This window comes from Chlorocebus sabaeus, chromosome 3 (assembly GCF_047675955.1).
Source record: "Chlorocebus sabaeus isolate Y175 chromosome 3, mChlSab1.0.hap1, whole genome shotgun sequence".
In the NCBI taxonomy this organism is placed as follows: Eukaryota; Metazoa; Chordata; class Mammalia; order Primates; family Cercopithecidae; genus Chlorocebus; species Chlorocebus sabaeus.
Genome location: NC_132906.1, coordinates 94,509,852 through 94,535,720, shown reverse-complemented (window position 1 = coordinate 94,535,720; position 25,869 = coordinate 94,509,852). Strand labels below are relative to the sequence as shown.

The window sequence follows — 25,869 nt, the reverse complement described above, 5'->3', positions numbered from 1 at the left end:
CATTCCTGGGATAAATTTACTTGCTTAGAATGTATTACTTTTACTTATAACATACAATTGGGTTTTATTTAATTATATTTCATTTGGAATTTTTGCATTCATCTTCATAATTTTCTTTTTTCTTTTTCTTTTCTTTTTTTTTTGAGATGGAGTCTCGCTCTGCCGCCCAGGCTGGAGTGCAGTGGCCGGATCTCAGCTCACTGCAAGCTCCGCCTCCCGGGTTCATGCCATTCTCCTGCCTCAGCCTCCCGAGTAGTTGGGACTACAGGCGCCCGCCACCGCGCCCGGCTAGTTTTTTGTATTTTTTAGTAGAGACGGGGTTTCACCGTGTTAGCCAGGATGGTCTCGATCTCCTGACCTCGTGATCCGCCCGTCTCGGCCTCCCAAAGTGCTGGGATTACAGGCTTGAGCCACCGCGCCCGGCCAATTTTATTTTTTCTTACATTATCTTTTTGTTTGGTTGATTTTGAGAGACAGGGTCTTGCTCTGTTGCCCAGCCTGGAGTGCAGTGGTGTGATCATCATAGCTCACTGCACTGCAGCCTTGGACTCCTGGGCTCACTTGTAAGGTCTCAGCTTCCCAAGTCGCTAGGACTACAGGTGCGCGCCACCATGCCTGGTTAATTTTGAAATTTCATGTAGAGATGGGGTCTTGCAATGTTGCCCAGGCTGGTCTCAAACTCCTGGTCTCAGACAATTCTCCCACCTTGGCCTCCCAAAGTGCTGGAAGTATACGTGTGAGCCACCTGGCCCAGCTGATTTTTTCTTACATAATCTTTGTCAGGTTTGGGTACCAAGGTTAAACTTGATTCATAACTTTATTGAGTTGCTTTCTCGTTATATTCTTTTAAATAGTTTTTTTTTTTTTTTTCTTTTTTTTTGAGACGGAGTCTCGCTCTGTCGCCCAGGCTGGAGTGCAGTGGCCGGATCTCAGCTCACTGCAAGCTCCGCCTCCCGGGTTCACCCCATTCTCCTGCCTCAGCCTCCCGAGTAGCTGGGACTACAGGCGCCTGCCACCTCGCCCGGCTAAGTATTTGTATTTTTTTTTTTTTTTTTTTTTTGAGACAGAGTCTTGCTCTGTCGCCAGGGCTGGAGTGCAGTGGCCGGGTCTCAGCTCACTGCAAGCTCCGCCTCCCAGGTTTACGCCATTCTCCTGCCTCAGCCTCCCGTGTAGCTGGGACTACAGGCGCCCGCCACCTCGCCCAGCTAGTTTTTTGTATTTTTTAGTAGAGACGGGGTTTCACCGTGTTAGCCAGGATGGTCTCGATCTCCTGACCTCGTGATCCACCCGTCTCGGCCTCCCAAAGTGCTGGGATTACAGACTTGAGCCACCGCGCCCGGCTGTATTTTTTTTTTAGTAGAAACGGGGTTTCACCATGTTAGCCAGGATGGTCTCGATCTCCTGACCTCGTGATCTGCCAGTCTCAGCCCCACAAAGTGCTGGGATTACAGGCTTGAGCCACCGCACCCGGCCCTTAAATAGTTTTTATAAATATTTTTGTATGCTTATAAAATCGCCTAGGTCTGGTATCTGTTTGGGGTCAATTTTTTTTTTTTTTTTTTTTTTTTTTTTACTGCAATGCAATTTCTGTAATTGTTATTCATCAACCCAAGTATTTTATTTCTTCTTGACCCAGTTATAACAATTAAATCCTATTTCTCTGTTTTCAAATATATTGGCAGAAAGGTGTTCATAATGGCTCGCTCATATTTAAAAATTTTTATTTGATATGGAATGTCTTTTCTATAAATTAGTCAGTTTTATTGGATTTTTCAGGTACAAAGTTTGAGTTTTACTTTTGATTTTGTTATTCTCTTTTCTCAATTGTCCTAATTGACAGAAGTATTTAAATACTCTCTTTGGGTTACGCTGGTCTTATTTTTTGGCTTAAATGGTTAAGTCGTTTATTTTGTCATGTATAAAATCGGACACCACTAAGCTGTCGACGCCGATCTGAGCTGGCCATGGCTGTTTCCTCACGTAGTTCTGCGCACTCGGTCCAGTTCTAGGGAGACGACTCCCCACATCCCATGAGTTAGAAACAAGCTTTTAAATTGCCAAACACTGTTTCCATGATCTTGCCAGTGTTTTGTAAATATTTTGCTTGTGCTCCACGTGTGCTGGAAAATAACACAGATTTCTCTGCTTAGGGACAAACAGGCATCACTTTTCGTGACAGTCAACATCTCACCCCGACTGCCAACTATGCTGTGTTTTGAGCTTTACAGTCAGTTGTTTAACTGTCCGGAATTCCATTTCATGTCGATACTGCTACATCAGCTTTCTTATGGTGTTTGTCTGGTCTTCTTTTATTTTAAATCTTCAATCTTTATATAATTTTGCTTGATGGTCTCTAAGCAGTGACTTGTCACATCTCATCTGAGGCTCTTCCAGGAGGCCAGCGTAAGATGATCATGTCTGTTGTGAGTCAGACACATCTGGGCTGTCTCTTCCGTCATATGTTGTTTCCTGTTCACCATGCTGTCCCCTTTCTCCACCCTTCCCTTCTTCTACTGGATCAATACCCTCTCTTTATGCTCCTTTTTTTGGTCTGGAGCGTATTGGCTGCATTGTGATTCTGTAATGGTTCCTCTACGCTTCCTCTGCTGCCTTTGCGTTTCCGACACGCACAACCTTGTTACTGTTTTGTCATCATCACTGTCTGACAGAAGAAAGCAAAGGGGTTGCTTGGTGCCTGAGCCGCACCCTGGGCCCTGCTCACTGCAGGCTTCTTTTCCGTCCCAACAATGACTTGCCATGTGCAAGCACGGCGCACCGCAGCCCTGGAAACCCTGACCGCTAAGATGTTGTGTGTCTTGACAGACAAAGGCAGATGGCAGGAGTTGCTGATATTTATTCAAACTTCATCCATACAATAAAGAACTCTGCTTTTAAAATTCCATTTACATCAGCAGTTTAAAAAAAAGTGACAGTGGATGAAACATGAAGCTGTAAAGTGCCTTTATGGGGAGGGTCACACAAGGGTGCTCAGCTGCGCGATGAGACGGAGGCACCGCGCCTGCACAGTACATCAGGGACATCGCAGGACACAGCACGTTCCAAATAACTTACACATCAGAGGAAAAGCTACCGAGTCTCTGCACGTTTCCCGTTTGATTCCACACCCTGGAGGTCTGGCCAGTGACGGCTGCAAGCCACGCGGAGGGAAGTGTGAGGGGAATGCAGTCACGCCCGCCTCCACTGGGCTGGGGCTGGGACCCGTGAGGCTGTGAGGCGGCACGTCCAGCAGCACAGGGACAGCGAATATGTCCTCTCCAGCAAGACACACACGTACACACATGGTCAGAGGTGCACACATACAAAAACATCTGCAGACTAGACACCGAAAAGGCTTTAAAAGAACAGAATCTGTTTCTGAAACACAAGAAGGGTAAAACAGGAGAGGTTTTCTTTCCAGTTCTGCTGTGACTTGAATAAAATACTCTCCCCACTTACACTTCTGTACTCAAGGGGGTCACCAGGTGGCAGGCGGACCTGGGTGGGAGGCAGGGGGTGCGTGGCGAGGGGAGTGGAGGTGCGGCCTCCGAGGAGGCTGCCGTGCAGTGAGGCAGGGGCAGGGCTCTCTGAGCTATGGTCAGCAGCACTGGTCCACGTGACACCCTGCAGAAACTGCATCTTTGTATTTTCTTTAAAAGCAATAAAAATATCCTAATTCAGTGAAGCTCTTTAAAAAAATCAAGTCCCTGCATTTTTTTTTTTTTTGTAGAAAAGAAGGTTAATTGTTTAAATTATAGTTTAAATTTTCTTTTGAAAATGAACCCTAGGTAGGTAAAGGAATCTCCTTGGCTTCTAACTGCTTTTGGTGGTGCAGACACCACCTGATGTCACCCAGGGACACGTTTTCACCCACCTGTGACCAGGGAGCTTCAGGGAGTGGCATCCGTTCCCACTGGAGAGTCCCCCAAAGTCATTTAATGGTATAAACAGCGTGCTTCTATGTAAACCCCGGTAACAAAAAATAGTTTTCTATCAAATACAGTATCAAATTGTCATTTCATGTAAACACAGTGATTCCTGGTAAAGAATTGAGGCCAAAGTACCACAAAAAATGGCCATGGGATTGATCCCTGCTTAAAAAAAATCCTAAAACTTGTAAAAGATACAGTCCCCGCACCCCCCTCTCCTTAGGCCATTGTCAATCATCCATTTCTGCCGAAGCAGCTCCACCGTGGTCTGCTCGTCCCCTGAAAGCACCGTCCGGAGGCAGAAGCAGCAGGGTGGAGCCAGGAGATGCCGCTGCCCGACGCCTCCCGCCCGGGGTTGTTCCCTGTGGCCCGTCCTCTGTGGGCTCTGGAGTCTCCGAGGAAGCCCCAGCGGGCCGGGGTCTTCCGTGGAACCAGCCTCTGCCCCGGAGGGGTCCTCTGCAGCCCGCACGGCCAGGCGCTCTGGGTCGGGGCGGTGAGGTGCCCCTTCCTCGGGACGTCCGGGGGCACTGCGCCCTCCCCACGCCGCGCCAGCCCTCGCAGTGGCAGCCCCAGACAGCGTGCGGGTCTCCTGCGCCCACACTGCGCGGCGCTACCCCTGCAGGTCGGAGAAGGGGGCCTGGCCGCCCTCGCTGCAGCTGGACGAGTTGCTCAGCACGGCCGACCCCGGGCTCGACTCTGCGGGGAGATGAGGCGGGGACAGGCTTCGGCGTCTGCTCTCCCGGACACACGCGGAGCAGCTTCCTCGCACACGGGCCCTTGGCAGTGTCACGGGTGGGCTCGGGGCACGTGGGCCTTACCTGAGCTGCTCAGGCACTGGGCCGAGCCGGACGGGCCGAGCTGGACGGACAGGCTGCTGGCCGGCACCCAGCCCTCCTTGCCAGTGGTTGGGTCCCTGACGTACCTGCAAAGGGCGAGGGTCAGCAGTGGCCACATGCGGGGCAGTCCGAGGGTGAGCACGGGGTCTTACCAAAGGCCCTCGTCGCCCTGCTGCACCAGCTCCACCACGTCCCCGCTCCTCACGACCAGCGCGTCAGGGCCTCCCTTCTCATGGTCCGCCACGACCGTGTATTTACCCGGAACCTGGTGGGAGACGGGCAGGGGCACGGGCAGCATCAGCCCCACAGCAGCCAGGCGGACAGCTGGTCCTTAGCGCCCTGCCCCGTGGGAGCTCCTGGCCATGGCCGGCTCAGGGGAAGGGCTCCAGCCTCAGGAGGCGGCTACGCCGCAGGTCATGACCACCTCAGAGGGGAAGGAAAGTGTCTGTGAATCTGTCCTTGGGCCCAGTTGCTCCAGCCTCACGCTGGTCTCCACACAGAGCTCTCAGCCCCAGGGCCTCTGCACCTGCATACCCGCCTCCCGGAGGGCACTTCCCTGCCTTCGGGTCTTATTTCCATGCTGCTTTGCTGAGGTCTTCCTTGGCACTCCCCGACTCGCCCCTCCTCTGCCCTCCTTCTCCCCCCGCAGCTGTCCTGCCCAACCTCCCCAAGCCTCACTCCTCTTCTCTCCTCGCTGAGAGCGGAGGTTCCTGTCTGTGCTGTTTCCACTTTGTCTCCAGGGCCTAGAACTGTGCCTGGCACACAGCAGAGGCTGCACAGATGTCATGGAACACGTTCCGCTGGGGAATGGGGAACCGTGAAGCGGCAGCTGTTCCTACAGAGTGGGGAGATTCACAGCCTCCTGGTGCTGTGTGCGGTGGGCTGAGGAGGGCTGCTGCTGGCTGCAGGGCCTGGAGCAGGAGGACGGTGACTGGGCTGCCTGCCCTCACCCAGTGGCCTGTACTGGCTCCTGCCCCTGTGGTGCCCAGAGTAGCCAGGATCACTCCCCACGCTCCAGGATCATCCAAAGAATGAGATCCAAATCTCTCTCCAGGCCCCGTGTACCCTGGTCCACCAGCCTGTTTCCCCTCCTGCCACGTGGCCTCCGCCTCTGTGTCCCCATCTGTTCTCACACCTAGGCCTTCCTTTGTGCTGTCTCTGTGGGAGAGGCCGGCGGCCCTGAGGGCCCTCCCTACCCTTCCATGCCTGGCTTCTCTGCCCTTCCAGAGCCTCCGGGACCTGTTCCCTTTGCACCTCCAGCCTTGGTGCGTGGACCAGGCACAGCACAGAAGGTGCAACAGACACTTCTTGGTATAACCCTCACTGGAATGATTAACACATGGCAGCTTTTTCTTGCTTCTGACATTAACAATGAATGTTGTTTCAAATGCTTAGCAGTTCCATTTTCTTACAAAATGAGAGAGAGTTGTGTGTATAGTTCGGAAGGCTCAGCATTCTATGACATAAAGGGTAGTGGGGTGGGGACTCTCCTCTGAGGAAGGTGGACCCATGAGTGGGCTCTACAGGAGGCTGGGTGGGCACCTGGAAATTAACCCAGAAACACAAAGTGCCACTGAGATAGAGGAGCTAGGAGGAGCTGGGGCTGTGTCCTAAGACCCAGGCCCAGGTAGACCTTCCACAGAGAGTTAGGAGGAGCTGGGGCTGCCCCTAAGACCCAGGCCCGGGTGGACCTTCCAGGGTTAGGAGGAGCTGGGGCTATGCCACAAGACCCAGGCCCGGGTGGACCTTCCAGGGTTAGGAGGAGCTGGGGCTGCCCCTAAGACCCAGGCCCGGGTGGACCTTCCAGGGTTAGGAGGAGCTGGGGCTACGCCACAAGACCCAGGCCTGGGGGGACCTGCCAGAAGCACCCCAATCCCCGGAGGGCAGCCCCCATCCCAAGTGCCCGCAGGGAGGCCTCGGTTACCAGCTTCTTGAGACCCAGCCCGCCGTCCTCCTCGGCGTCGGACGAGTTAATCTGCTCTTCTGCACTTGACCAGCCCCCGTCGTCCTCAGGTGCCTCCAGTGAGTGGGAAGTTTTGCTCCAACCTGAGGGAGACAGAACTTGTGAGGGACCCCCTGGTGATGAGCTGCTGTCTGCATCCATCTGAGGTGGGGTCATCTAAGTCCCACAGACCCCCTGAGATGTGCACCGTGGGCCCCCAACACAGCCTGTCATCTTCCTGGGTTCATAAAGAGCTGAGCAGGACACCCCTACAGACTTCCAGAATGCCTGGCACGTTTCAGGGTTTGAGAGCATCTGCTTCTAGTTGCTGGGCTACCCTGTGGGAGACCTCAATCCCCAGGCCCTGGGGAAGCCACGCCCTTGTCAGGCAGGGCAGTGCCCCTCAGCCAGGAGGGAAACGGCCTTCCTGCCACAGATGCCCCCCAGGGCAGGTGTTTTCAGTGAGTGCCACGGTCATGTTCAACACCTAGCAGACCTAGCAGACTGAACCGGGAAGCAGTTTCTAAAAGCAACAACTGAGGCTCACTGAGAGGGCCCGACGCCCTTGATCTATGGGATACCGAGGGCTATGGTCCCCACTGGCAAGAGAGTAGCCCCTGGCACAGCGGCACCGAACCAGAAGGCTGAGGCCACGCACGTGCCGTGGCGGAGATGGACTCCCACTGGCCACGCAGCTCCAAGCGGGAGAAGGGGAAGGAGTTTCTTCCAGACTTGGGACCACACATGTCCCCCCCGCCGCCACCCAATGTTCCTCCTGCCAGGGGCCCAGAGGACGGCACCTGCCTTTCCCATGTGGGGGAGATGGGAGATGCCCTCGCGGCTGAATAAACACGCAAAGGCAGCAACCGGGCAGCAGGCCCAGCGCATCCCACCTGGTGCCAAATGCACCAAGGCAGGACACACGCCCTCCAGGGAAACAGGCAGATGCTAACGGGATTTGAGTTTGGGCACAAACTGGTTCCAAATCCTATTTGGTGTCACTGGAAGCAAATGCTTCCTTGCGATGGAGGGTGCGGGGCATGGGACGGACAGAGGAGCTGCGTGCACGAATGCCTGTGTGCCCTGTGCCTGCAAAGCGGCCACGGCAAGCTGTCTTGCAGGCCAGTTCCAACAGCTGACAGTGTCTGCACTGGCAAGGAAAAGCCGGTGCTAAGCAGGCCTCTGCTGTCTGTGTAGAGAAGGGAGCTGGGCCTGGGCACCACCGTCAGCCAGCAGAGCATGGCGCTGCTCCCTCCACTCCACCCGAGTGCTTTGCCTTCTTGGGGTCACAGCTAGAGGTAGCTGAGCCTTCCAGGCAGCACACCAGGCCTGCATCTGTGTGAGAATTGAGGACTGTGATTTTCCGGTTGCGGACCTGCAGCGTGGCCTCCTGAGTGTACCTGCAGCTGCTCCCAGCAAGGGAGGCTGAGACACAGCACAGGATGGGGGCCCAGCTGCCTCCTCTACAGCAGCAGGGACTGGCCTGTGGGGTCTGGCTGCCAGCATGCCCTCCCCGTCCAGGCCCCCAGTCACTCTGAGGGACCACACCTGGGGCCTCTGGCCAGACAGAACCAAAAATCTGATTGAGGACAGTCAGAACAAAAAAAGGGTGGCTGCTGTGTGCAGAGGAGCCAGCGTGGCCCGGGTAGGACCTCACACACGAACCTCTCCACGGGGCAGCGAGGCCGGGCTGTGCAGGGTGATACCCAGGTGGCTCTGCCCCGGTGCCACCAGACACACAAAGGAATTCTTGAGCTGCCCTGGCCGTGGGCGCTTAGTGCTCCCCAGAGCCTCTCTGCGGGCCGTCAAGAGCGCTGTGTTGGAATAGGGCGCGGGGGAGGCCAGCAGCAAAATGGAGAGGTCTGACCGTGATGGGAACGGCAGCGCCTGGGAGCGGGCAGCCACAGGCCAGGCCAGTGGCACTGCCCCAGGAGATGGGGAGTTCTGTGTGAAGGCAGGAGGCTGGGTGATGGCCAGGACGGTACCCTCTGTTTTCTGTACAACAGCCATTGGCCTTGGCTCGGTGGAGTCACCACCCGCAGGGCTCGGGGAGCGGGCGCTGGGCAGCGCCCCAGGCCCCCCAGGATCACCTGGGCTCATTGCCACCGACTATGGCAGAATGACCCATGGGCAGTGGCCCAGCTTCAACACCACACTGGCTTCCTAGAGACCCTGCCAGGCTGCACCGTCTCATTCACGGACGAGACGGAAGTGGAGGCTGAGCTTGGCCAAAGTACAGCAGAAGCGGCGTTTGGCCCACAGGGCCAGCCCGGCCCACCTTCTCCACCAGGGACCGGCTCTGCCGGCTGCAGGTCACAAGCAGAGAAGGCTTAACAGACAAGAGTAGCCTCTCCCAGGAGACTGTCAATGGGGAAACGGCTCCCTTCTCCCAAGCTCCTGGGGCCTCCTGTGGCCTCGAAGCAGCGAGCCGGGCGTCCACCCACTTGCAGGCAAGACGGTCAGGAACGCCGGGCCAGTCCCTGCCTCTGAACTCACGCCCAGGGTGGCCACAGCTTCCGCCTGGCTCTGTGGGGCTGGCAGTGTCACGTGAGGAGGCTCTGGAGGCGGGCGGGATGGGGAGGCTGGTTCTGCTTACACCCCTGGGAACCTTTGCAAATTATTTGAAAACTCAAGAAGATTGCAAACATGAGGCCCCCTCCCTGCACTTGAGGGTCCTCAACAGGTCAGGGGAGGTCTCTGGACTTCTCAGGGCAGTTTTCACCCTCAGAATGTAAGGGAAGCAGGAAACAAAGAGAGGTCAGGTTCCACAGGGAGCTCGGCCTTGCCGGCCCCAGGAAAGGAGGGTCTGGCTCGGCCGCCAGTTGCTCTGTGTTCCCAGCAGGAAGTGTCGGGGCAAACTGTGCTGCAGGGAAGGGTGGGGAACGGGGTGCTCTATAGCCGACAGCAGCCACTGGGCAGTGAGACCCCACCCAGCTCCACCAGCACGGCTGGGTGACCAGCGCAGCAGCCATGGCCGGCAGCCACTGACGGGGTGGGCAGTCCCACAGGCTCCGGACAGACCTGCTGTGAGGAGTCAGCTGAGAGGCGTGCTGTCCTCAAGGACCTGTCGCCAGAGCATCACACACTGAACACAACCACGTGTCTGCCTCTGGAGCATAGAGACCCACATGAGCTTCCCCCTTAGGTGGCCTTGACGGCCACCCGACAGCAGCTGGGCCGCGCTTCCTGCCGACGCAGAGCGGGTGCCGTGCCCGAGGGTGCCACTCTACCTCGCAAACCAAAAGGAGTCGGGTCGCTCTTTACTTCGTGCCGCTTGGCTTTTTTGTCAGGACTGGTAGGAGAAGCTGCAAGAGGAGGAGGAGGCAGAAATACAACCGGAGAGAGAGAGTGAGGCACAGCAGAGAGGAGGAGGAGGCAGAAATACAACTGGAGAGAGAGCGTGAGGGATGGAGGGAGGCGGCGAGGAGGCTGACCCACGCTTGTGCCAGGAGGGGACACCCACGTTGTGGCCCCTTTCCACTGATGAGAAAGGAGCTTCTGTGAGCAAAATGCAGGGAGCTGAGGGGCCGCGCGGTGAAGGAGGGGCCGGGAGGGGCGTGGGAGTGGGGGCTGCGGCACTCAGAGGCGTCCTTTCAGGGGCCGTCTCTAGGGATGTTTTCTTAGTTCTGCGCTAGCAGAGTTTGCAGCACCAGAATCTGTTGTTCGTTCGTTTGTTTCAAGTTTCAGGCCAACTTAAAAGCATTTTTATAAATTGGAAAACACTCCTAATTCTCTGGAAAGAGCCCTTGTCCACCCAGAAGAGCTGCCTGCACGCAAGGCCGGCTTCCAGGGCCTCCTGGGCCTCCTGGGCCCATCCCCCCGCCATGTATTTCCCAGCACGGAGCTCTCGCAGGTGAGCAGGGCGTTAGACGTCTCTGTCTCAAGGGTCCCGTCAGCCCTGTTCACAAGCGGATGCCCCAGAAGATGGCTGAGCGGCCTCTGTCACAGCCGGAAAGGTCAGCACCCTGCAGGGAACTCACCTGAGAAGGCGGGAGAAGGCGGGGGTTGGGGTGCAGGGAGAGGTAGGAGGGGGGCCTGGAAAGCCAAGTACAGCTCCCGTTTCTGAGCGAGCCTCCATTTGAAAAGCTCGCCTTCATTTTTCCAAAGGAAAGCCACCCCTAAAAGATAACTCTGGGTGTCTGTGTGTGAGACACAGCGTCAGTGAATACGTGACTGGGTGGAAAGAAACGCTTTTGCGTGGCCGCCCTTGTGATGAAGGAGGCACGAATGGTCACACACGATGCATGACAGATGCCACCACGGTGAGGGTGGGTTTCGGGCAGGTGCTACTTTTACCTTTCTGACCTTTGAGGTTAGCAAAGCCCTGCAGGGTAAAGCGCTTTCTGGAAAGCGCAGAGCTTTCTGAGGCAGAGCTAGTGACCGTGTCATCTATGAAGGAAGAGAAAGAAACTATGCAGAGGGCATCGCAACCCGGTGCGGAGGCGGGTCCAGCTGCTGTGGGGAGGGCCCAGGGCGGCTCCGGGTTGCACGCTGGGTCTGGGCCGGGGCTGTTTCTGGGGCTGACCTTGTTGACACAGGGGTGCAGAGCAACGGAGAGGGAGGGGCTCTTCTGTGAGGTCCTAGGGCTCTGTTAAGGGGGGAGCAAGGGGCCCTGAACACTCTGCAAACCTTCACGCTGCAGGAAGCGCGTGACACAGTGAGCACTCCGTGAGCAGCTCCGTGTGAGGCCTGGTCCCTGCACACACCCACCTTTGCCCTTTTCGGGGGGCTTTGGCAGTGCTGCTGAGCTGACATATCCCTCCAGGCTCAGGGGGTCTGTTTTCCTTTCTTCCAGCTTTTTGAGGTTCCTTGAGTTTCCTCTCGAGGGACTGATGACATCAGACAAATCAAAAAAGAAACTGTGTTGTCTGGTTAGTTTTTCAAAATGCGCTGAGGACCTGAGGCATTCAGCTATCTCTGAGCTCCCAGCCTGATCCTAAAGCAGCATCTCCTGCACGTGTTTCTGGTTTTTTTTTTGAGACGGAGTCTCGCTCTGTCGCCCAGGCTGGAGTGCAGTGTCCGGATCTCAGCTCACTGCAAGCTCCGCCTCCCGGGTTCCCGCCATTCTCCTGCCTCAGCCTCCCGAGTAGCTGGGACTACAGGCGCCGCCACCTCGCCCGGCTAATTTTTTGTATTTTTTAGTAGAGACGGGGTTTCACCGTGTTAGCCAGGATGGTCTCGATCTCCTGACCTCGTGATCCACCCGTCTCGGCCTCCCAAAGTGCTGGGATTACAGGCTTGAGCCACCGCGCCCGGCCTCCTGCACGTGTTTCTGAGTTAAACCTGGACGGGCTGGAGGAGAGCAGGCGCCCACCCTACTCACTCCAAAGTAGGAGGTTTGTTCTCTCGGCGGGGGCGGGGATTGGCAGGGGGTGCTTCTTTTTGAAAACTACTGTTCTACGGATTATTTTTTAGGCTGTGTCTGTGTCCTGTTTCATGAATGATTAAAGGAAGCTTATATAAGAAACAGGATCAAGTGAAAAAAATAAGTGATGAATAAAATAAAGAAAAAACAAGGGCAGAAGAGACACGATGAAGCCACAGGCAGGGTTGGAGTCTGAACTGTGCCCACACATGTGCTGGGCCATCAGCGCCAGGTCCCCACTGGGCACCCAGTGTCTCAGGATCAGGAATGCTGGGGTGTGGCCGTGATCTGGACACTGCCATGCCGTGAAACAGCCCGGCCCGGGAAGAGCTGGAGAGCGGCGGGCATTGCCGGAGGCACACATCTGGGAAGTGCACCCTCTGGGACTGACCCATGAGCACATCAACACCAGGGGCCTCAAGGAAACCCCAATAATCATGAGGTCCCACTGACAGAGGCCGAGGACCCTGGTGTGCAAATCCCCCACTCGGAGTGCTCCAGAAACGCAGGCCTGTGGCAGCGTGTCTGTCCTCACCTGGTGCTGGTCGGGGCCGGCAGGGGCAGGCTCTGCGACTGCTCCAGTGCCCGGTGCTGGCTGGCTTCTGCGAGGAGGGAGCAGACAAGCCACATGAATGAGCGTCTTTGCTTCGGCGCCAAGGTGCTTTGCACACACAGGGACTGTGCGGTTGCTTTGAACACATGTAAAAATGCACCTGGAGAGGAAGCTACAGGAAAACGATCGCTTGAAGACAGCCTCACCTCGACAAGCCTGCAGCTGGCTGGTCAGCACTTTCCGAATTTCATTCACCCACGCAGCCTTAATCTCAGGAGTTGGTGCCTGTTTCCCCAAAAGAAACGCCAGGAGGTGAGTACTCAAGCCCCCGAGAAAACACACTTTGGTTTCACTCTCAGAACATCCAAGGATAATCTTAGGAGTCAAAGGTCAGAGAGCTGCGTGTGATGGGAGACGAGGGAAGCGCCGCGGGCTGGCCCCGGGCTGTGGGACCCTCTGCGCCCCACGCACGGGACTGACTGAAGAGCTGTGTCTGGCACTCAGGGCACAGCACCCTCTCCACCGTGAGAATCGGCCCTGTGTGCTGGATGTGTCCGCACACTTGCACTGTCCAGGGACGCACGAGCTCCCCTGGGGAGGACAAGCCCATTTCCTCGCAGCACCCCCTCTGATGTGTACTTTTCCCCACATTTCATCCTGGGTCCAGCTCAGGGTGAAGACAGCCCAGGGCAGGACCCTGAAGTGCACAGCGGCTGCTCCTGGCCTCAATGCAACTTCATGGCAGATTCTAGCACTGGTTCCCGTGAGAAACGGTTCATGGCAATGTGGAAGAGGCCAGGGGCAGGGTGGGTGGCCCACCTGGACAATGTAGACCTCCTCACGCGCGTTGTACCAGATCTCGAACTTCTTAGCATCTCCCTTCACGTTCTCCGTAATGCCGACGGCAGCCATCTGCCAGCAGAGAGCGGAGACGGGGTTCGCGCCCACAGCGGACCCACAGCCTTGTTTTAAAAAGGTGTTGGTGCAGGCACGAAGCGATGGAAATACTTTGGGGACGGGGGCTAAGAATGGCAGAATCCCCCACCCCCATACCTAAGGTTGAGAGCTGGGTGTCAGCGTGGCCGCCTCAGACTAAGGTCTGTGGCAACAGGGACCCAGTTACAGATTTCCCCCCATCGGGGTCTGTGGCCAGAAGCGTGCTCCTGTGGACCTGCTGTGGACTTACGTTTAAGGACTGCTTGTAGCTGTAGGAGGGGGCTTTCTCGTACCCCTCCCCGTTCTCCTCCCGCTTCTTACAGAAGAGCACCGCCTTCTCGTGCAGGAACAGGTGCCGCTGCATGGGCTTGAACCTGGCCAGCTCCTTCACCTTGGTGTGGCCCCTCTTGTGGTCGGTCCAGACGCTGAACGAGCCCTGCATCAGCAGCTTGCCCAGGTCGCCGAGATTCCCCTAAATGTGCGACAGCAGGGGCGTGTTAGGAACGGGATGGGCATGGGGCCACGGGAGCACATCACCGAGTGAAAGCAGGGCGTGTTCAGAATGGGATGGGCCTAGGGCCATGGGAGCACATCACTGAGTGAAAGCAGCCGTTTTGCAAAGCGCACCCATGGTGGGATTCCCGCTGCAGGGCGTCCCGGGAAAGGCCAGCTCATGGAGACCGTGACGGGTCAGCGGGTGCCAGGGGCTGGGGGAGGAGGGAGGGACCGGTGGGGCACGTGGGCTTCTGGGACAGTGAAGCTGCTCTGTGTGATGCTCTAGCACTGGGTGCAGGACGCCACACGCCTGTCCAGACCGCAGAACGCGCAGCACCCAGAGTGAGCTCCGAGGGGAACAGCCCTCAGTCAGAAATCAGCATTGGCGCCGGTTCACCACGTGTGGCCGGTGTGGCACCTGTGCTGGATGTCAACACTAGGGGAAGCCTCAGGGCCTCTGATTTACACTCAGTTATCTCACAAACCAAAAATTGCTGCAATTAATCAACTCTATTACCTAAAACAAACAAACAAACAAAACCTGGGAATGAGGCTGGGGGGACATAAAGCGGGGGGCAAAAGATGAACAAGCTGACCTGATGTGGGGCTCTGTGGGGAAAGTGATATCTGCCTTCGGGGGCTACTTGCTGTAAGTCACCAGCCTGCAAATCGTAGCCCAGGAAACAGACGTCACGTCTGCTCCGAGCCACGCCTCCTCCCCAGGAGAAGACAAGGAGGGAGGTCTGAGCTGCATTCCTGCTGGAGATGTGCGCCCTCCAAGCAGGGGACGCTCCCTGATTTTCTCCACGCCCCAGAGAGCCCAGTGGGGTCTGTGGACCCAGCTGTGGGGCCTGGGAGTGGGTTCATCTAGGGACCACCCCAGACCTCCTGCTCAGAACCTGCACATTCACACCAAAGTGTGGGGAGTGTGCAGGGAGGCCGCCAAGTTGCTGGCCTGGCATATTCCGCGGAGGTGGTGGGGAAGGCTGGGCCTCTGGGCGCCTTACGTCATAGCCGGTGATGGCAATGAGGTGCATGGAGTCATTCACGGCCTTCAGGATGCCCAGGATGGAGCTCAGCGCCTCCTGCAGGTCCTCAGCCCCCTCGCAGTTCTTGCTGTATTTCAGCATTTCCTGAGGTGCATGGGGTGAACCAACTGTCAGGACACGCAGAGCTCTGGCTCCCCCAGAACAGACCCCTCAGGAGCTTGGCATGAGGCAGGGACGCTGCTCACCCTCCCCTGGTCTGTAGGGAGTGCTCTGCCCTCCCTCCTGCAGCCAGGACAGACTGAGTGGTGCTGTGGAGGGGGCAGAGCCCCTGCCAGGTGCAGACCCTTGGCACCTGCTCCCCGGGGAGCTCCCTCCTGCCACCCTGATGCCCAGGTGCAAACCCCTCGCACCTGCTCCCCGGGGAGTTTCTGGGGAGTTTCCTCTTGCCACCCTAACCCTGGCCAAAGGCACGGAGCTGCAGTTCCCTGCCTGAAGGTTAGAGGGGCCCACGTAGCACACTCATAGCTGGAATCCCCAGCCTAGGCCACCCCACATCCCTGCTGTGTGCCAGATAATCCAGGCACGGTTCCCCCCTGGAGGGACGGGTCAGCACATCACACAGAATCTCGTGCAGGCCGGGCTGTGTGGAAACCCACGGGGACAGGGACTCGTCTGCTCACCTGCGTCCTCAGCACCCCTAACAGCGGCGCATAGTAGGACCTCGAAAGGCATCCCAGCCTCAGCACAGGCTTGGAGGAGGTGCCCTTGGCCTGGGAGGGGCAGGACGCGATGGGGACGGGGCCCCAGGGTGGCACAGAGACCTGGCCAGCGGGTGCCTGGGGAGGCCGGGCCACGGTCGCCGCGGAGCCCACCTTGAGCAGCAGCTGGTACTTGGTGATTCTCTGCACCGGCTTCAGCAGGTAGGAATCCAGGCTCAGCTTGTGGTCCAGCTTCCTCTGGCATTCCTGGAACCAAGCCAGAGCCTTTGGTTTGCACAATTTTCATTATTCCGCAGGAGTCGGCTAGGAAAGGGGGTAACGTTCTGAAGGAAGGTCCGGGGACAAACCTGGAAGAACGGGCAGTCGGAGCACTGTCTCCACAGGCTCTCGGAGCGGGGCTTGTTCTGACAGTACTTCTCGTAGATCTGGAAATCCTCCATCTGCACCAAGGGACAGGCACCGCATCACACAGCGTCTTCCCAGCCCCGCGAGGCACTGCTGCTCGCCTCACAGCTTCCGAGGGCCGGCACTGGCTCCCGGGCTCCGCTGGGGGGCCTGCCCTCCATTCACGGGGCTCCCTGTTCCCACTGACTTCCCAGAGCACAGGCGTGGAGTGCAGACGGGGTTCCACCGCAGCCATTCTTAGAAGGCCGTTTATGGTGTGGTTTGTTTATATAACAGAACTAGCATTTTCTCTGGCAGTTTTATAAATTACCTGTTATTCAGCAAAAAACAGACCCCAGCCCCACTGTGAAGTGTAAGTGCTCCCGGGTGCCTCTAGAGCACAGATGGTTCTAGGGGCACAAAAGGTTTTAGGGCACAGGGCTCAGAAGTTTCTAAGGGCACAGGAGGTTCTGGGGGTTCAGGAGGTTCTGAGGCACAGGAGGTTCTGGGGTTAATGAGGTTATAGGGGCACAGGAGGTTCTGGGGGTTCATGAGATTCTGGGGGCTCTGGAGGTTCTGGGGTTTAGGAGGTTCTGGGGCACTGGAGGTTCTGGGGGCACAGAAGGTTCTGGGAGTTCAGGAGGTTCTGGGGTACAGGAGGTTCTGGGGGCTTAGGAGGTTCTGGGGTACAGGAGGTTCTGGGGGTTCAGGAGGTTCTGGGTACAGGAGGTTCTGGGGGTTTAGGAGATTCTGGGGCACAGGAGGTTCTGGGGTACAGGAGGTTCTGGGGGTTCAGGAGGTTCTGGAGGCACTGGAGGTTCTGGGGGTTCAGGAGGTTCTGGGGGTTCAGCAGGTTCTGGGGGTACAGGAGGTTCTGGGGGTACATGAGGTTCTGGGGGTTCAGGAGGTTCTGGGGGCACAGGAGGTTATGGGGGTTCAGCAGGTTCTGGGGTACAGGAGGTTCTGGGGGTTGAGATTCTGGGGCACAGGAGGTTCTGGGGGTTCAGGAGGTTCTGGGGGTACAGGAGGTTCTGGGGGTTCAGGAGGTTCTGGGGCACAGGAGGTTCTGGGGGTTCAGGAGGTTCTGGGGTACAGGAGGTTCTGGGTGTACAGGAGGTTCTGGGTGTACAGGAGGTTCTGGGGGCCCAGGAGGTTCTGGGGGCTCAGGAGGTTCTGGGGGCACAGGAGGTTATGGGGGTTCAGCAGGTTCTGGGGTACAGGAGGTTCTGGGGGTTGAGATTCTGGGGTTCAGGAGGTTCTGGGGGTACAGGAGGTTCTGAAGCACAGGAGGTTCTGGGGTTAATGAGGTTATAGGGGCACAGGAGGTTCTGGGGGCTCTGGAGGTTCTGGGGGTTCATGAGGTTCTGGGGGTTCAGGAGGTTCTGGGGTACAGGAGGTTCTGGGGGCACAGGAGGTTCTGGGGGCACAGGAGGTTCTGGGGTTCATGAGGTTCTGGGGTACAGGAGGTTCTGGGGCACAGGAGGTTCTGGGATATAGGAGGTTCTGGGGGCACAGGAGGTTCTGAGGGTTCAGGAGGTTCTGGGGTACAGGAGGTTCTGGGGTACAGGAGGTTCTGGGGGCACAGGAGGTTCTGGGGTACAGGAGGTTCTGGGGCACAGGAGGTTCTGGGATATAGGAGGTTCTGGGGGCACAGGAGGTTCTGAGGGTTCAGGAGGTTCTGGGGTACAGGAGGTTCTGGGGCACAGGAGGTTCTGGGATATAGGAGGTTCTGGGATATAGGAGGTTCTGGGGTTCATGAGGTTCTGGGGGCACAGGAGGTTCTGGGGTACAGGAGGTTCTGGGGGCACAGGAGGTTCTGGGGTACAGGAAGTTCTAGAGATTCAGGAGGTTCTGGGGTACAGGAGGTTCTGGGGTACAGGAGGTTCTGGGGGCACAGGAGGTTCTGGGGTACAGGAAGTTCTGGAGATTCAGGAGGTTCTGGGGTACAGGAGCATCATTTTATCTCAGCCAAATTGAAAACATTGGCATTCTGTGATTTCTGTTGGTTAGAATGGGAACTTGCAGTAGAATCTGAAGCCATTATTCAGTAATTTTGAGAAGCTGTGACAAAATATACATCAAAGCACCACATACCCTCTCCAGAAAGCATCTTCCAACCAGTTCGGGGCAGTCAGTGTAGTTTTCCAGCTCCCTGAGGAATATCCTAGACAAGGAAGGTTTTTAAGTAGTAAGAGAGACAGGCGAGTCACGTGGCATCGGTGACAAATGGACAGACATCATTTCTCAGAAGCCTTTTATGCCTTGCTCTGTATGTGGCAACAACACCCTGCATGACTTGGGGACGTGGCAGCCACACCTGTCCTGAGCACCAAGCTCTCAGGTGCCAGCAGGTGCAGCCCCAGGCTGAGTCTCATATTTCTGGCCTTGGCTGCACACAGAAGTTGGAGAGAGCTGCTTTTCCCTCAGCACACACGTGGCTCACAGGGCTACAGGCAAAGACAGAGATGGGACCCTTCAGGGCCCTGGAGGCGCCGCCCCCATAACTGGCCATGGGTCTGTGGGTTCTCTGCAGACACACCCTGAGTCTGGCCCCAGGCAGCGCCATCCCCAGGCTCCTGGGCTGTTTCCCTTTCGTTTCTGACTTACATCTATCCCCTGGAGGAAGTCTGGCCAGAGGGGAAAACCGTCTGGGGGACGGATTCGGGGCATGAGCACTAAGCTTAAAGCTGTGGGGACCCCTGTGTGCAGGACTGGCCGAGACCCGGGGGGCCGTGAGGACAGATACTAAGGGACACTGAGGTTCTGCCCAATCTCCGTGGACGTGGAAGGCTTCTTGGTGGTCAACTGCGGACCTGCTGCCTCCTCGTAAGTGGCAGGTGAGGTGACGATCACGGCAGGGGGCAAGAAGCAGGTGTCAGAACCACGACCCAAGCACTGGCGATTCCCATGGCCAGTGGGGTACGCTGGTCCCCATGCACATAGCCACGCAGGAGCCACTCACATGGGCTCCCTCCAGGACACGCAGCAGGGGCCGTCCACTGCAGCCTCCCTGGCACTCCGCACTGCATGCCCACCCTCCACCTTCCCATGAGCTCTCCACAACTGTGTTAAAGCAGCCAAACCGCTCAGAGGAGTGGAGAACAAGGGGCCAGACACACCACCCGCACTGGAGAGGCCACGGGTCGCTCGGGGGACAAGCAGCCCCCGTGACGAGTAGAGAATGCCTAGTTTGCCGTCCTTTTCAAGAGCTTGGGAACAAAACAGGACTTGCCATGTAGTGTGGCCTTCGTGACCTCCAAAGGGCTGAATACACACCTGGGAGCGGGTTCCAGCTTCCACTTGCCCAGCACGATGAGGAGGGGATGAGGGGTGGGCAGGTCCCATTTCCTGCACCACAAAATGGTGCACTCGGGGAGCTCAGAGCCCTCTCCTCACGGCTGGTAGCTCACTTACAACTCGGCTGCCTGGGCGCAAGCCACCAGGCACGGTGCCACGTGGGCACTCAGAGATGGCCCCATGTACCCAGACTCATGCCTGTGCCTCTGAGTCCACCCCTTGGGCACCCCTTCCCAGTCAGGCATGGCTCGCACCCCCCGTTCCAGCCCCCTGAAGCCAGCATCATTAGCCGCGAGAGATCATGGGTGCGTGGCTGTGTCGAGGGGAAGGGCCCACCTGTTGTGGAAGTGATAGATTTCCTCCATGTTTCCAAACAAAACATCCTTCTTGTTGTGAAGGCCTGTTGACAGGAGGTGAGCCATCAGTGGGTTATCCATCTCCGCGGCATAGCCCTGCAGGGACACAGCAGAGGTCAGCGGGGGTCCTGGGCTGCAGCCCACCACAGCATCAGGCTCATCTGTGGGCCAGACCGTCCCTTCTGCTTTATTCTCAGGTGATTTCTAAGACAGTTATCTGGACAGGCATCCACCAAAGCAAAAGTATTATGAACAGCACTAATTTGGGGAAAGGGGTGAAGGTTTTACCCTTCTCGCTTTAAACCTTTTATGATTCAGCTGTAACTGAAACAGAGGGTGCAAATCTTCTATCTACACTCAGGTGACCACCACCTCTGCACACTCACTGTCTACACTCAGGTGATCACCACCTCTGCACACTCACTGTCTACACTCAGGTGATCACCACCTCTGCACACTGTCTACACTCAGGTGATCACCACCTGTGCACACTCACTGTCTACACTCAGGTGATCACCACCTGTGCACACTCACTGTCTACACTCAGGTGATCACCACCTCTGCACACTGTCTACACTCAGGTGATCACCACCTGTGCACACTCACTGTCTACACTCAGGTGATCACCACCTCTGCACACTCACTGTCTACACTCAGGTGATCACCACCTCTGCACACTCACTGTCTACACTCAGGTGATCACCACCTCTGCACACTCACTGTCTACACTCAGGTGATCACCACCTCTGCACACTCACTGTCTACACTCAGGTGATCACCACCTCTGCACACTCACTGTCTACACTCAGGTGATCACCACCTCTGCACACTCACTGTCTACACTCAGGTGATCACCACCTGAGCACACTGGGTGAATCAGACACCTGTCTACACTCAGGTGACCACCACTCACATCAAGCTCACCCAAGCAACAGCCCACTGCCAAGGTCACCCCTAATCTGCCTCCCACCCCAAACCCGTTTTGCTTGCCCTGGAGTGCTCTGTGCTGGGAACCGCATGCACCCTGTGGCCTGTGTTTGCGACAATCTGTGTGTGGTTCGTGCATCTGTTGTGTGTCAGCTCCACTTTCTTGTTACTACATTTGTCCCCCGTGTGGACCCCCTGAGCTGCCTGGTCCGTGTCTTGCTGATAGGCCCTGAGGGGCTCCCCGTCTGGGGCTGCTGTGACCAGGCTGCTGTGGACGCTCTTTCACGTGCATTTGGTGGACAGCAGCGCTGCTCCGAGCAGCAGTTGTCAGAGGAAGCCCCACCAGGTAGTGCAGGTGAGTCCACGTGGTGGTCGGCCCTCCCCGAGTCCAGCCTCACCTCTAGGACGCACAGCAGCTCCTCCACGTAGGCCCGTTCTGTGTCCAGGAGCTCGCTCATCACGTGCCTGGAGGCAGGTCATGTGGAGAGCAAAAAAGTTAGCACTGGGAGGGCAGGAATGGTCTGCTCCGCAGTCTCAGGTGCCACCTAGAATGATGGCCTGCCCAGCGAGAGGGAACTGGCGTCAACCCAAAGCCCATGGGCCGGACGCTCACTGGGGCTCCCCTCCCAGCTCACAGCCTCAGACCCTGCAGATGGCGGCTGGACTCTACCTGGTTCCCAGACGGGCCATCGCTGTCTTGCCCTGGCCGGGCACACACTCCGGGTAGGAGGATTCCCCACCCCGCCTCCTGGGCTTCTGGGTCCCACCTGCTCAAAACGAGCTCAGTTCCTCATGCTCATGGGCGAGTCATCCCACCCCTAGGATCCATTCCTAGAATCCACCCCAGTCTCTTCTGCCAAGACGACACCCGCCCGCTGCCCGGCCTCCCTGAGCCTTCCTCGTGGTGGGTATGTGTGGGCCCGTGTGGCCAGGGCGGGGGCCTGGCATCGCCAGAGCTGCCCCCTGCCCACACCCTCACCCCCAGCAGGTGGGCAGTGGTTGTCTAGGGAGTGGCCCACCACCCGCCGCACTGGATCCAGAAGGGGAGGGTGCACAAGCTGGCCGTGCAGGTCTTGTTGCTGGTGTGAGCGTCTTTCAGCAGCCTACGGCCCCAGCTGCTTATGTGATGCACAGAAACTGGAGCCAGGGGGCTGGTCCTGGGTTGAGGTTATTCAGCAAGTTCATTCCAAAACAAGCGGTCGGCACACAGAGGCCCCCATCTTGGCACAGGAGAGAGGAGTGGGGAGCAAGAGGGCTCGGGACTCCCTCTCACAACCCGGGAACTGCCGGCCGAGGGCCACTCCTTCTGCATCTTAGGGCTGAGCACTTGCTGCTCCTCCGTGTGGACGCCCCTCAGCCTGGACCCTCCTCCGTGTGGACGCCCCTCTGCCTGGACCCTCCTCCGTGTGGACGCCCCTCTGCCTGGACCCTCCTCCGTGTGGACGCCCCTCTGCCTGGACCCTCCTCCATGCAGACGCCCTTCTACCTGGACCCTCTTTTGTGTGGATGCTCCCCTGCCTGGACCTTCCTCTGTGTGGACATTCCTCTGCCTGGACCCTCCTCTGTCCAATCTTATGGAGCCTGCCTGGACCCTCCTCTGGACAATCATCTGCCTGGAAGCTTCTTGGCAACTCCCCCTTCCCCCCATCCTGCTTCACCAGCTTCCATCAGAAGCTGGAAGTGACAGACTGAGCTTTCACACCAAGTTCGGTTTACTGTAATTCCTAATTTTGCTCCATCTCCTAACCCCGCAGCGTCACTTGGACGCCGCCTGCGGACACCTGCTTGTCAGCACGTCAGGAAGAGCCTTTTCTTCTTCCCTGATTTTGGAGTTTTGATGGTCAAAGGGGCTCCTGCTGTTCCTCGAGGGCCTCTGGGAGGGAGCCTGTGCCTCACGGGTGTTGGGCTCCTTCCCGGTTCTGCTCCGGGGACCTGCACTCCCTGGCTCTGCATCAGTGAGCTCGTTCTTGAAGGCGAAGGAAGCCAAGAAAGGGAACTGCTTTTGTTTGCACAACACTCCCTGAATTTGAGGGTCCAGGAATCCCAGAGGAAGCGGAGGGCTGGAGACGATGCCGTCCCCCACACCAGCTGCCTGGCACCACTGCCTGCCGCACTGAGCCCTGAGCGGCTGGTGGCTGCTGCTGTGGCCGGCACTGGTTGGGCCTTTGAGTGGTGTCTCCTGTGAATGGCAGTGGAGGGTGGAGGCTCTCGCTGGGGTGGAGATGCCCCTTCACTCTTGCATTCAGCCATCGCCCTCTCTTCCCTCCCGAATCCCCCCAGTGGTGCGTGTGCGATGTGTGTGCTTCATGTGGTGGGGACCAGGACACGCACTCGAGCCACGGGAGGCCCTCTGGGTATCGGTTGGTGCAAAAGTAAGAACCACAATGACTTCTACACCAGCCTTCTATCTGTGAGGCGTCCACTTGAGTGCCTGACGGCACCTGGTGGTTCAGGCTGTGGTCGGAGGCCCCTGTGAGGCCAGAAGGGCAGCGCACCTACCTGCGCAGGATGGCCAGGCTCTCCTCCTCCTCCCCTGCGGAGCCGCGGCCCTGCCGGCTCTCACTCATCTCACTCTGGGGAGAAGAACAGTGTCAGGTCTGAAAGGCGGGACACAGCCTCAAGGGCCAACTCTCAAGGCCAGAGCCCACTGGTTCCCATATGGGGACAGGGCTGAGCTCCCACGATGGGGAGCTGGCCAGGCAGCTGGGCCGCGCCTGGGAGGGGGCCACGGGGAGAACCAGGCCTGGCGTGAACCAAGGAGGAAGGTGTGGACGGCGGGGTTGTCATGGGCAAGCCTCACCTTGGCCCTCCGGTAGGGCCCTCTCCGCAGCGCACCGCCCTCGGAGCTGGAGTTCTCCGAGCCTCGCCGAATGCCTGTTAGGAAGAAGGGGAGTGGGGCATGAAGTCCCCCCTGACGCTCTGGAGAGGGGACGTGCGCCCAGCGGGAAAAGGCCCCAAGGAGATGGCAGGACTTGGCCTCTGAGGCCATAGGCAGTGGTGTCAGAAGGGGGAGGACCACGAGGTCTCACTGCCCTGAGTCACCCCATGTTCCCACAGCCCATGGGGACACAGTGCCTGTGGGCTCCGGCCTGGGAGAACTCCCAACAGGCAGAAAATAAAGTCGCCTGGGACCCAGTACAGGAAGGCAAGAGCCTGGCCAACCAGGGCCCCCGAGATTCACAGTTGACTTTCACCAAAGCTGGGGTGGCAACTCGCCTCGTGGGTTCGTGTGTGAGAAACCAGCAAGGATGGGAAGAGGGTTCGTTTTGAGACACGGAGGTGGCAGGAAAGTCTCTGGGAAATGGGGCGGCACCCAGCTTGGCGGAGAGGGCAGGTTTGGGACCGGCAATGTGGGCCGGACTGAGGTGCGTGGACGTGGCTCTTCAGGGGTCCGGGAGCCCAGAGTCTGGGCCACGTGTGAGGAACATTGTTTGGCAATAGCACTGGGAAAGGACAGACTGCAGAGAGGCTGGAGCTGGGAAAGCCGGAGGTGGTTCCTCCGTGGGAACTCTGCGTTTTCAGTTTTGGGCCACGTGGGCTTCACTGAGACCACGGAACCCTGCCAGCCTCGTGGAAAAGCAGCCACAAACAATGCCTACAAGATGTGTGTGGCCGGGTCCTGACAAAACTCCATTTATAAACATGGGTGAGGGGTGGCAGGAGCCGGCCCTCAGGCCCTGAATGGGGGTCCGGAGGTGGAAGGGGAGGAGGCGTGCGGAGACGGCTTTTGCAGGTGGCTGCCTCAGATGTTCCAAGCTCTCAACGCCCGGGGCTGCCCCGAGGGTCCCACAGCACCTGGGGCACGGGGTAGCCACACAGACCTGGGGAGGGGCAGGGTGACTTTGCCAGTGCCTCGGGTCTGGGGGCCACTGGCTGCACGGGCCGCGTCTGCCTGGCCGCCAGCTTCTTCAGGCTGGCCTGCCTGCGGTGGAACACCTCCTCCATGCTCGCCTGCTTCTGGAAGACCTTTCGCACGTGCTCCTGAAACCACATGCTCAGTGAGGTGCCTGGCACGCGTCGGCGTCATTAAAAATACACGATCACGCGCAGAATGTGCCAGGGCACGCCCAACCCCCACCTTCAGTGTTCTCCATGCTGGGTCTGTCAGTGCAGCGCGGCTGCGTCCAGCCCTGGCTGCTATGGACGGTGAAGGGGATGCAGCCCACCCACGGGATGGGACCCCGGTCTTGGGAAAGGGCAGCTCCATGCGAGGGAGGGGCCTGCGGCCTTTCCCAGGCATGTGGAGGGCTTAGGAGGAGCCTGGTCTCAAGGGCATCACCAGGTCCCAGGGCCAGGCCCTTCCTGAAGAACACGCCCACGCCACGAAGTCTGCCAGCAGAGATGGGGTGGCAACCTCGCAGGGTTGGCGTGGAAACTACTTCTGTGTTGACAGGAAAATTCAGATCGACCTCCCAACTGTGTGTTTCTCTCAAATGCCTGTTATTTGGGAGTAATTCATTAAATGGGCCGGGCATGGTGGCTCACACCTGTCATCCCAGCACTTTGGGAGGCCCAGGTGGGTGGATCACCTGAGGTCAGGAGTTTGAGACCAGCCTGGCCAACATGGAGAAACCCCGTCTCTACTAAAAATACAAAAATTAGCTGGGCGTGGTGGTGCGTGCCTGTAATCCCAGCTACTCAGGAGGCTGAGGCAGGAGAATCACTTGAACGTGGGAGGTGGAGATTGCAATGAGCCAAGATCGTGCCACTGCACTCCAGCCTGGGCAACAAGAGTGAGACTCTGTCTCAAAAAATAAATAAATAAAAATAATTCATTAAATGATTCTTTAAAACTCCCCACAGAGCAATGCTCCACTGCTAGGGACAGCGAGCTGCAAATGGAGAGCCCGAGTCAGCATTACCATGAGGTCTTGGTTGAGGATGGATTCGTATTCCTTGTAAATTGTGTTGAGCTCCTGGATCTTATTTTCTGCACTGGTCTCCAAAAACTTCTCGATTTCCTGGAGGGCAGCCTCCGCGCCGTCCTGGGACTGGCACTTGTCCACAGGTTGTGAGGCCAGCAGGTAAATCCCTTCATCACACCACTTCAGGGACTGGAAACACAGAGCATTGCCAAGGGCAGGACGCCATGAGAGGGTGAGCGCACCACCCTGTCCAGGCACACGCTGCTGGGGCGTCCTCCC

The 25,869-nt window shown here is 57.7% G+C and overlaps 1 protein-coding gene across 18 annotated transcripts in view; it reads right to left on the bottom strand.

Annotated features, from left to right (window-relative positions):
• Positions 1 to 3,686: 3,686 nt before the first annotated feature.
• The window catches only part of MCF2L (MCF.2 cell line derived transforming sequence like), a 206,740-nt gene continuing 184,557 nt past the window's right edge, over positions 3,687 to 25,869 (bottom strand). For 11 of the 18 annotated variants that reach the window (XM_073014513.1, XM_073014511.1, XM_073014517.1 and 8 more), the window contains 20 exons: positions 25,588 to 25,779; positions 24,547 to 24,706; positions 23,526 to 23,599; positions 23,225 to 23,298; positions 21,124 to 21,190; positions 19,779 to 19,894; positions 18,240 to 18,309; positions 16,109 to 16,201; positions 15,915 to 16,007; positions 15,061 to 15,186; positions 13,809 to 14,030; positions 13,442 to 13,534; positions 12,829 to 12,907; positions 12,605 to 12,671; positions 11,415 to 11,533; positions 9,935 to 10,009; positions 6,687 to 6,808; positions 4,915 to 5,027; positions 4,745 to 4,848; positions 3,687 to 4,622 (listed from right to left, as the gene is read on the bottom strand). In XM_073014513.1, the coding sequence (XP_072870614.1) occupies positions 4,537 to 4,622; positions 4,745 to 4,848; positions 4,915 to 5,027; positions 6,687 to 6,808; positions 9,935 to 10,009; positions 11,415 to 11,533; positions 12,605 to 12,671; positions 12,829 to 12,907; positions 13,442 to 13,534; positions 13,809 to 14,030; positions 15,061 to 15,186; positions 15,915 to 16,007; positions 16,109 to 16,201; positions 18,240 to 18,309; positions 19,779 to 19,894; positions 21,124 to 21,190; positions 23,225 to 23,298; positions 23,526 to 23,599; positions 24,547 to 24,706; positions 25,588 to 25,779 (2,145 nt within the window). In that variant the 3' untranslated portion in view covers positions 3,687 to 4,536. The other 7 variants (XM_073014515.1, XM_073014512.1, XM_007960964.3 and 4 more) reach the window with 3 other exon arrangements.